Source organism: Squalius cephalus, assembly GCF_949319135.1.
Source record: "Squalius cephalus genome assembly, chromosome: 7".
Classification (NCBI taxonomy): Eukaryota; Metazoa; Chordata; class Actinopteri; order Cypriniformes; family Leuciscidae; genus Squalius; species Squalius cephalus.
Genome location: NC_137128.1, coordinates 31494666 through 31506919, shown reverse-complemented (window position 1 = coordinate 31506919; position 12254 = coordinate 31494666). Strand labels below are relative to the sequence as shown.

Below are 12254 nucleotides of genomic sequence, written 5' to 3'. Positions count from 1 at the left end.
AATAAATGCAGCCTTGGTGAGCATAAGAGACTTCTTTCAAAAGCATAAAAATCCCCAAGTTATATAGTTGCACAATTTTACAGCAGTTTTATTTTGGCGTTAGTCAGAAAAGCTCCATTTAAGTGTACAAAATAAGTGAGCTATCCGTGTGATGATGAACATCCACAGACCGACACAGTCGTGGCCACTGCGGCTCGATGACAATCAATATATCAGGAAGTGCGGTCTGAGATTGATGGATCTCAACCGCATCTCTGAAACACGCCCTTACTCTGCCAGGGCTGATATACAGTAACACACAGACATGCATCAGTGTAGGTGGTAGAGTCGCAACTCATCTGGGCATCTGATTAATAATTGATTAGCACCATAACTAGAATAATGGGAAGTCATTTAGAGTATGATCCCTTCCTCTCTAGATTTTATTGCCTCCATTAGAGACTTGTGGGGATTATTCTAAGATGGCTCGTTTGTACGTGATAAGAGGTTTAGTCTCAAACCCAACAGCCTTTTAAAGTTGAGCAGGAAACTTGATAAAAGAAAGCTGATTTGGGAAATACTGTGGATTACTGACATTTATTTATGCCGCTCTTTCAAGCATATTCGCATTTTTCGTATTTCCTGTGTTAATGTATTGGATTTTGCCTCATTTCCCCTGTAATTTGTCTATAACTGTAGGGTGGACAATGTATTTATGTAGCTTCAGCTTGTATTTAGTAGTTATAAATTTGTTCTCGAGAGCCTTGTGTGTCGTCTTAAAGAGAAATTTGGGTGAAAACTGATAATTTGAGGTGCAAAAATGTAATTAATATGTTTCGTATGAGGCTTTTCCCTATTCAGAGTGCTGACCAACCAGTCAGAATTAACCTTAAGCTATGCACAATATATCTTATACACCATTTTGGCTATTGGCAATTTTATTTTATTTTTTAGTGGTATTGGTTGATATTGGATATTGGATATTTAATTGTGCATTTCATTTTATGTATATGTATACATATACATAATATGAAATGCACAATTAAAAAAACAATATCGACCAATACCTATAAATACATTTTTTTTAAATCAGCCAATAGCGGAAATAGTGTACAAGATATATTGTGCATAGCTTACAGTTAATTCTGACTGGTTGGTGAGCACTCTGAATACAATTTTTCTTTTTATTATCAATGTTGAACACAGTTGTGCTGCTTGATGTTTTTGTGGAAACAGTAATACTTTTTTTACATTCTTTAATGAATAGAAGGTTCAAAAGAACAGCATTTATTTGAGATATTAATGTCTTTACTGTCACTTTTGAATAATTGAATGTGTCCTTACTGAATTAAAGTATAACTTTCTTTCAAAAACAATCTTACCGACCTCAAACTATAAACAGTAATATATATTTTCATATAGGGAAGCTGATACTTCCTGCATCATTTAGGTTGTGGTAACTTCAAGTTACTTCCCGGCACTTTAAGTTTTGTTTTATTTTCCTGTCACAGGTTTAGGTCATTTGTTTTTTAGACATAATAGCTGCGTTCGCCAAGCACACCGTTTTTAAAAAGAGTTGCTAGAATTGATGAATGGTTTCCCTCTCCTCAGCTCTGTTATTGCCACAGCCGTCTTTGTTTGGTCAATCTGCAGAAGAGCATCAACCTCCATAATGAGACGCTATGCTTGCCGGAGGAACTATTACTACTACTATTCATCAACCTTCCCCAGATTAGTTAGTGCTGCTGCACACTGGTCCGCATGAATATTAATTTTAGTTGAGTGTGAGCCCTCTCAAATACTCCAATTTCATTCAAGCAGTGTACATAAATCATTATCTGCAGACTCTCTAATATTCTTTGTGGTACCTACACTGATATGGAAGTTGATAGCATTGCATAAATCAAGCTACCCTTTAACGGATAACTTGAACTCTCTTTCCTACTTTTGTGGCATTTTTCAGAACAAGTGTCCTATTTATTAGTACAGTTCTTCTTCGGCTAAGACCGAAATGTTGAAATTAATATCATTTAAAGTGTCTTAAGGGATGGGAGGTTAAGATGTAATATAAAACACTGGGGAAGCACAGCTCCTGAATACTCCTCTACTTTGCTTTTCTAGCTGAGCTCATTGAACCTAAGGAACCTCTCATTTTATTGATAAACCACGGGAGTCTCATATGCTAATATCTCTTTTTTTCTTATCTTCCAGAGCCCAAACCAAATGCTCATTTTCTCTGTTGTATTCAATTGTAAAATCTTGTTATATTGCATAAGTGTTTGGAAATGTTCAATGTGGCTCATAAAATGTATTTTGTTTTGATACATGATAAATGTGGTTCATTTGTTTTTTTCTTTGTGAGAGTGATGCTCTGTGCACTTTTATCAATGTTATTTCACCCCCTGCTGGTTGACATTGGTATAACCCTATGTAAGTGCTCTGTATTATGATACTTACCTTTTTTCACATTATCATTTGGCAGTGACTTAAAAGTATCTGTTTCATCAGTATGACAATTATTGAAAGTTAGACCAAGGAGCTTGGCTTTACTAGCTCTATGCTGTGGCAGTCCACCAAAAACTTGGTGTTCCAAAGCTGTTATTTTCCTTTAAACATGAAGGGATTAAATAATATTTACATATCTTTTCCAGTGAGTATGGTCTGTCTAGCTCCAAAACGACAAAAAAAGTAATATAAAAAAATTATAGAATTTTTCGCTATACCCCAAGTCTCCTGAAGCCAAATGATGTTTTTGTGTTATGAATAGACCCAAAATCAATGCTTTTAGCTGATAACCTTTATCTTCAGCTCTGAAATCAATGTTGGCACCTATGGAGCAGGTCATGGTGTTTAGTTACAAGACAGGAGAACCAGTGTAATTGAGATTATTGACTTCCAACCTGCCCCAATGCTGCCATATTTCATTTGAGAGCTGAAGATTATTAGTCCATAATGACTTTTGGTATTTCACAGAAAAAAAATAAGGGTACAACAGCTTGTCACTGGGGCAGTATCCTTAAAGGGTCGACTTTGTATCTTATCTTAACCCCTAAAAGTGGCATATTAGTTGAATAGTAATACATACCCTTAAGGTACTACTAAGGAACTTTTAGGGGTAAACAAGATACAAAAAATGTTTTAAGTCTTTTTGAAGGTACTTCAAACCAAGCTGTTGTACCACTAAAGGTAAAATATTTTCACATTTTCTCTGTTCTGAGAGTTCATCAAGTCCAGTTTGAGCCTTTTGTGGGTTTTGTAAATCCATCTTAAATCCATGGCACAGCTAATACGGTTTGCATTTCTTCTTCTTTCTCTAGGTTCAGTAAGATCCAGAACACCAAGAACACCATGAGGAAAGATGGGATCAGCTCGCTGATGTACAGAGTGGTGTCTGTGAAGAAGTATCCGCTCTATACCAACATTTCCGTAGAGATCGGCAAGCCTCCTCCCAGACCCTTCAAAGGATAGAAAGCTACCAGGTCTTGACCGAGAGACCATGACCTTGCTAAAGTTCAGCACACACACGCACACACACAAACTCTGCCCAGGGTCACCTTCCTATGATACAGCAGTGATATGCTGGATAGTTCTCAGGAATACATGGAAGCTTGTTGTGGATTCGTATCCTGATCCAGATCGAGATGTGCACACGGTGTCTGGAAGGACAGAAACATCATCGTTATACCCCAAAGGCTGTTTTTTTTTTTTCAGACCTTGAGGATCAATACCGGGAGGACTGTTCAGTTCTGGTTGTGGTGAGTAACATCTGACGATGATCTACAAAGAACTGCTTGGTCACTTGATGTAAGTCAGTCAGAACATACTGTACATTTCAAAAGCGAATGTGTCTTTGTACCTGCGATGCTTGCAGTGTTCAAATCTCTTCTTTCGTATCACAGATGTTGGTGGATCATGTGAGGTTGATAAATTGGTGCTTGAAGTTGGCTCTTTGGATTGTGTCTATCTCTTGCGCTCTCTTTTATTTTGAATCGTCTCTTGGGACTAAGCTGAATTTCGTCAACCATGTAAACGCTTCTCGCCATTTCTGAGGACGATACCTTAGTCGCGGTGTTATCATGGGAACTCGGGGGACAATTATGTAATGTGATTAGACTGGATCTGGACTAGTCCTACAAGCACATGACTGTGTCAGTCAATATGGTCCAAGTGGATCGTCACTGCAGATCCTCTGGCTGCCGTGTAGATGCCTGGAGAAACGGCAAGAACTTTCGCTTGGAGATAGAGGAGCTTCTGTAGAAGTTACTGATGATCAAACCTCTGTATCTATCACCACCTGCTCAAAACTGACTGTGCTACGAGCCACTCTGTCTTTGTTTACTCTCATTTGCCTCAAAGATTCATATTTAGACCTGTCATATATCAATGCTTTCTTTTTAAAAACTTGAAGGATGAAGTTAGTTATGAGTGCATTGATCAAATAATGCCCATATCGTTCAGTCTTTTGAGGATCATTTACAGAGGCTATATATAAATTATGGTTTGATATTTCCAGTATCATAAAATATTCACCCAGGGTCCAAAATCAACCTTTGGCCACACCTGCCAATTTGAGTGAATTGAGAAAATTTACAGACCGCAAATATGTCTTTCTGGCCAGGAATTAATATTGGCATTTTTTTTTATAAGAACGTTTTTGTCCCTTGGACAAAGGAATTATTTTAGATTGTTTAGCATATTTGTGAAAGCACAGATCATTAGAAGCTGAATTCAGCCTTTGTTGATTTGTAAAAATGTCATAACTTGAAGACCTATTTTACTTCAATTTTTCTTCCTTCATGTTTTTGTTTTGGTATAGGCCTATATCTTAATGTGTAAAGTATTGGGAGATTTTTTTATTAAAGAAATTAATACTTTAATTCAGTATTATTATATATTTTTTGAGTACCAAAACAGCATACTAGAGGGATTTCTGAAGAAAAGGAAAAGGTGTTATGGCTGCTAAAAATTCAAATGAATTTCTCAACATTGCGGTTTAACTGTATTGTCTTGGTGAGCATTTTTATCAAAAACAAGAGATTTTAACTAAATCTTACAGACCCCAAACTTTTGAACTTTCGGGAGGACAAAAAACATCATACATTAAAACAAAATCATATATGAACGTAAGATTGGACTAGTCTTCAAATTTTTCACTGTCCTTTTTTACTCGCAATTGGCATTTGGCGAATGTTCATTTTGGACCCCGTTATACTTTGAAAACTTGTTTTACAGTTCCTTATTCCTTCTTACCATTTTATTTTACTGCCTGAAAACACCAAGCTGATGCCTTCAGATGTTTTATGAGGGGTAAATGTGAGGGGAGTACTAGCTATTTTTTTCTCTCTTATCGGCTTTCCTGCGCAGTGTGTGGACGGTCTTTTGTGCTATCAACGATTCTTTCAGCCCAGCACAGAGGAAGTCATTAATGAGAGCCCAGCCACTCTCCCTGACCTTTTTAAAATACACATTTCCTCTTCTTTTCTCCTCATGCCTTTCAGTTTAGCCTCACCAACCTATTTAATTTCTGTGTGTGCATTTGTGTTGTCTTAACTGCTGACCCAAGCAGTCACTGTGTCACATCGGTTTCCTCCTTAAGTATTTCATCACCTCTGTCTCATAGGTGCCGCTACCTGTCAGTTAAAAGTGCATCACTTCTGCCATGCCGTATTTGTACATACACCACCAAGCAAAATAACTGCTAAAACTTACCTGACACAATTTTGCCTTAAGCTCTTTGAATTTTCCTGTATTAATAGCATTAAAGATTATGTCTATAGTTTAATTTAAAGAAATATGCCCTCTCTCTTTGCACATAGTCGAGTATATTCAGAACTGTTCATTGATTATATTCAGTAATATTTACTATAGCTCTGTGGCCTGCATTTTAAATGCTCAGAACAGTGTTGCAGAATGCAGTGAATCCTGAAACCTTTAACTCGAATGAGATTTCAAGCCAATATCCATATTAAAAAGACATTATGCTCATCCCAAAATATCTTGGCAAATGAAAAGGAATCGGTTTCAGTCGGAGCAAGATGAGATTACTTCTTTTTTGGGTTCTTGTATCAAGGCACGTATTAAATTGAAGGAGAAAAAAAAATGTTGCTGAGTGCTTGTCATTTACATTATCTTAATTGTTTTAAAAAATGGAATGAAGCAGTCCATATGGTGTAAAGGGAATTAGGTCCAACATATTGGAGAGACACACCATGATACTTTTTAATGTGTAGTCATTTTTTGGGAAACTTTTTATTTTTATACCTCTCAATTTAAAAGTGTACTCAGTCATTTTGGTAACACTTTATTTTACAGTGTCCTTGTTACATATGCTACATGTACTTACCATAGTAATAACAGTAAATTATGCATAATTCCATGCAACTAACCCTCAAGCAATTTCTAATCCTACCCTAACCCTAGAGTAAGTACATGTAGTTGCTTAATATTACTCAGTACTTAAATATATAATTAAACTGTAACAATGACACCTTAAAATAAAGTGTAACCGTCATTTTTTTGTTGGTTGCGCTGATTGCTATGGCAGTCATCATAGATTTATGTTACCATGACTAATTTATTTCACAAGTGAAATTGTTCAGTAGGGCAGTTAGCTATATACTGTTCAAAAAATGTTTTTCTCATTTTCTTTTAAGAAATTGATACTATTATTCAGCAAAAATGAATTCAATTGATCAAAATAATATATAATTGTTTAAATAAATGCTGTTATTTTGAACTTTCTGTTCATCAAAGAATAATGAAAAAGTATCACTGTTTCCACAAAATATTAAGCAGCACAGCATAAGAAATGTTTCTTGAGCACCAAATCGGCATGATTTCTAATAAGAAATGGCTGCAGAAAATTGACCTTTGCCATCACAGGAATAAATTACATTTTAACACATTAAAATAGAAAACCTTTATTTTAAATTGTAATAATATTTCACAATATTACTGTTTTTGCTGTATTTGTAATAAAATAAATGCAGGCTTTGTGAGAGAGCAAGAGATTTCTTTTACCTACATATTTATAAAATTACTGAGTGCACCTTTAAGGGCAATGTTCTGAAAAATGTATATGGTGAAAACGGCATTTTTAAAAGTTAGTCTGGTGATACAATCTATTCATTTGATCTTATTGCATTCTTATATTGCCCCAGTGGCAAATAATAATCCGATAATATTAGAAATGTTTTATTGGTTTATAAAAATATATACATTCATACATGTATACAATCATCTTATTTTTCCATCCATAAGTTTTTCATATTTCTTGTGCCAACAAATGCAATCAAGTGAAGCTTGCACAACTCCCATTACCAACCTTGCGAAGCACAAATGCTGTCCTTGAGATCAGGATGCTATATATTCACCGTTCACTTCAGCAACTCTCGCTTTATAGTTTGCGAAATCACACCAGTGCCACAATGAATGCACTTTTCATTGTGATGCCATTCTTTTATCTCACCCTTGGGTCAGCAAACCCTCCCATCCTGAGAACTTGCGCGCGCACACACACACATACTTACACGTAATGCTCAGCCTCTCTCCTTCATCTCCCTTTTTGCCCTCAGTCATTCGCTGGAAAGAACTCCATCTTGTGCTCGATGCTTATGTATGTGAGAGAGGGACAGAAGTGGGCAAGTATTCCACACCTACACAATGACTTGCGTAAGAAACTACTGACGGCCTCAGGTCTTCATGTCTGGGGCACATTTTTAAAGACTTGCTAGGTTTTTTGTACATTGAATGTCAAAAATACTATATCTTATATAGAATGCATTATGTCATATCAAACATACTTTTTGTATACAATCAATAAATCTGATGCTACAAGAATTTGTTGGTGGGTTAATGGGTTTCTGGGGTGGAACGAATATAGAATGCCATATGCTAAAGTTGTTTGTGTGTGCAAAAATATGGAGTTTATAAGAAGACTGTTATGAGGCTAAATGGATCTGAACAAAGTGATAAATCTCATATTTACACCTGATTATTATAACACCCAACTTTTACCAGCACCAGTCCAAATCACTGCTCTGGGACACGGCAGTTTATTGGAAAGGGAACATCGTATCTCTAAACTGTCAGCCATGTGGAGGAAACTCAATAATATGTCCCTAAAAAAGTTATTGTTTTTATGTGACAGATGTTGCAATAAACTAGTAGATATAACATCACAAACATCTTCCAGATTTGTATATGGGATAATAAGACAAGACACATGGATCACTTGTGGTTTATTTATATTTGTGTACATTCTGTGCCATTTCTGCAATACAGGCCTTGAAAAAAAGTAGCAATTTTCCCACAGCTTTGAATGAAGTGTCAGAACAGAAATAAAGCAAAAATGAGTCTGCTTTATTTATACATGATTCATTTATGATAGGCTAGTTTGTTTGTATTTCATGCTACATTAGCTGTTTCCATGCTTGCATGGCTATAATGTAAGTCTTGAAGTCTGAATATACTTTGGTTTTCATGCATTTGAAGCAGAAAACTATGTAAACATACATGCTACAGTACTACAAATCATATATAAATATTTAAAAAAAACAATCACAAAGATTAGCGTAAGATCATTGCATCTGCAGGTGTAATTGTGCACTACACAGTGCCCAATGTCAACGTTTTTTAAACACAACTGCACTGTAGATACTAAAAGGCATATAAACAACGTAATATGTTCACTGTGCTATTTATAACCATGCCAAAAAGGTGTCTCAAAACTAAGCTCTACTATCTGGTTCATTAGGGAATATCCCTTAGTAAGTCAAAGCAATAATATACCCACTCAATTTACATTAACAACTGGAATGTGAAAGGGTTAGTTCACACAAAAATGAAAATTCTGTCATTAATTACTCGCCCTCACGTCGTTCCAAACCCGCAAGATATTTGTTCATCTTCAGAACACAAATAAAGATGAAATCTGAGAGCTTTCTGTTCTTCCATTGACAGCATACGCAACTACCAAGCCCCAGAAATGTAGTAAAGACATCATGAAACTAATTAACTAATAATAGACTGTTCTTTAATCATTAAAAACTTGGGACGCTATATATCCTCAACGCTTTCATCGGGAAGTGTGGTTTAGATATCTGCTGTGTTTTTGTCATCCATTGTATAAATTGGGATGACAGATGACCCCATTTTTGACCTCTTTCCTCAGTTTAGCCCTCATCAGGCTGGCAGTTGCGGACATGGGAACACATTGCCAGACGGTGGCCCTCCCAATAACCTGCATCCTGTTCTTCATGACATCGACATTTAGTACAGGAGTCGACCCACACTAGCTCACCTCCAGGGATCACTTGGGTCCTAGAGGCATTCACGTAACAGTTGGGCCCTGGAGCCACAAAGAGAGAGATGATTAATGAAGCCCATTATCTGTAGATAAAGGTGAATTATTCAATTTTTTCCCCTATCCCATCTTAAAATACAAAGACAGCTATATAAGACAAGTGTAAACACTGTTGTTTTACTAAACCATTGTTTTGTCCCTAACCAGCCCGCAACACTAACTCAACCAATAATGTGAGTTTTGGGACGGGACTATCTGTTTGTCCAAACAATGGAAGATCTTGACTTGAGGGTCCCAACACAGTATTTGAAGGCCATACACATATGATATAAGATTTCTTCTGGTATGCACTGAACTTTGAAAAAATAAAAATAAATGAAGAGAAACTGAGTGTCAATATATTGAATTAACCAAAATTAATTGTGATTCCAGATTTTTTTTTTATTAAACAATAGTTGTTGAGGGGGTACATTAAAAATAAATAAATATATTTAGTTTATACCTTGTGCATATATTGTGTTTTTAGCATATAATTAAGTTGCTTTCTGGTCCATGTCAGAAAAGCCCCTCAAGTCTCTCTCCTGTTTTATCATCCGAATTGTAAAAATTTTAATTCAGACTGCTTAGAAAAGTAACAGATCACCTCTCCACAAAAAGCCACACAACTCTGCGTATCATTCATGTCTGTAGCACAAACTATGCTAGACAAGTTATGTGCAGAATTTAAATACTTAAGGTCAAGTGTTTTTGCAAAATCTCAGCAAGAACCACTAATTAGAAAGCCTTAGAGTGTAGATAATGGCACATTGCTTTTTTGTGTTTAATGTTTAAGATAAGGTTTTACTTTCATTTTAAAGTTACTTTAGATTAACTGAAAACTTAATTGAACATTTTCCAACACTGAGGCAATTTGTATCAACAAAAATGCAACCATTTGAGGAACTGATCATTTATCACATTGGTGAAGTATATGCTTTGATTTATGTGTGTTGTTTTGCCTGCCTTATCTTTAGTCTCTGTAAACACTATAATTGCCTTCATACTTCACAGTGTACAGAGAAAACAATATGGTGGAAGGTAAACTCATAAGGAGCGTTATCTTATTTCAGGTGCAGAGACCAGTGTAGCACATGGCCCGGCATCTGAACCTCCCCATCTGTTATTGAATGAGTTATATGAAGATATTACATACAGCATCATTACCAAAGACCAAACACAATTGTGCCCTCCATTTAGGCTATGTGTGGAGGCCATGAGAATGTGAGAACAAAGGCAATTGCATAGAAGTTTAATCAGCCTTACAGACATGGCAAAGTTTTCTTTTAAATTCTAATATAACCTTACCATCCATGCACTGAGGGCAGCATATCCCTTTCTGATAGACTGGATTAACACATGGTGGAGGGACACAGTCTGCTACCTGACAGTGGGCGATACCGTCGCTGTGACAGGTACAATGATGGCATGCTGAGGGCTGTAAATCAAGTGCAAATCATCAGTTGAAAATAGCTTATCAATTGATGCAATTCCATCAAAAGACATGTATTACTCTATTCTTTCAAAAGGCTTTTTAAACAACCAGCAGGACTATCAAATTGCTTGCTTGTATACATAATGCAGACATTTGATGATGTGCCAATCCAACACAGCATTTTAACATCCGATAATGTGAAGAATGTGATCAAATTCCACTCCCACACGGCTGTTTAAGTAGGAGCCACATTACCACCTGTGGCTCAGACAGTACTTGAGGGTGGGTTAAATGGACTGGAAGAAAATGATGTCAGCTCAGGCAAAGTGTATTCCTTGGAGTCTGTCAGAAGGCTTCAATTTTCCCCTCAGGGATTCCCCATTAGCCATAATAACCAAATCAAGGAGATAATGAAGCACATATAAGCCCGCTTCTTCCAAGCCTGTGCCACCAGAGATATTTCATTCTTCAATTCCTTAAACAGAGTATTAAATTGCCCTTTGTGATTCCAGTCTAGTGTGCATCAGATTTGTTCTTCACCTTGACTCAGAACAAAAGAAACCTACTGTATTAGCTTTTAACTTGCACAATGAATAAATATGCATAAGAATGGGTATGTAGGAATTGGCTCAAATCAAACAATTAACTTTCAGAAACAAAGGGCTACTTTTGTTCTGAGTTTATAAAAAAAAAAAAAAACCTCTAACGTAAATGACAAAGTGGCATAAATAGTGCTAATTTTGCTGTAGAAAATGTAATCAGTGATCTTAGACCTAAATAGGAATGTCTGTTACAGACAGATTTACTGAAGTGCTATTTCATCCGTTAATGAACGAATTGTTCTCCCTTTAAAGGAACACGCCGACTTTTAGGGACTTCAGCTTATTCACCGTATCCCCCAGAGTTAGATAAGTCCATACAGTATGTATACGGTTAGAAGATGGCTGTGTCTCATGTGACCTTGTTATTTGTACATGCTGTGACTATAAAAATCACAACATGTAAATAGGAAAATGTTGGCATTATTTTGTCATTTACTGGGAGCAGTATGCTAGCTGGAGCCATTTACCTCCAGTCTTTGTGCTAAGCTAGGCTAGCGGTGGGTGCGTCAGAAAGAGTTACGGCACGCACGGAGATGAAAAGGGTATGTATGGACTTATCTAACTCTGGGGGATACGGTGAATAAGATAAAGTCCCCAAAAGTCGGTGTGTTCCTTTAAGGAGCATTTCATTAGATTGACCTCAGGAGCTGAACATGTTGCACAAACATCCCCTTTCACTAAACAATGTGCTGATTTGAAAACGAAGAGTTGACTGACTCCAAATTTGCGTACCTACAGATTTCTCAGCACTGCAGATCCTTGTTAACAAACTCATTTAAATAAAGGATAATAAGACCTGTTTTGGTCAATTCAGTGTTTTATCGAATCGGTTCAGTGAACGATTTAATAACACCTTCAATCATCATTAAATACTCACCCTTTGCCACCTATTGGCGCA

General features: G+C 36.4%; 1 protein-coding gene across 1 annotated transcript in view; it reads left to right on the top strand.

Moving 5' to 3' along the window:
• The window catches only part of b4galt2 (UDP-Gal:betaGlcNAc beta 1,4- galactosyltransferase, polypeptide 2), a 106819-nt gene extending 97628 nt beyond the window's left edge, over positions 1–9191 (top strand). The window contains exon 7 of the mRNA XM_079876229.1: positions 3297–9191. Within this exon, the coding sequence (XP_079732355.1) occupies positions 3297–3447 (151 nt within the window). The 3' untranslated portion in view covers positions 3448–9191. The remainder of the gene's footprint in view (positions 1–3296) is intronic.
• The last annotated feature ends 3063 nt before the right edge of the window (positions 9192–12254 follow it).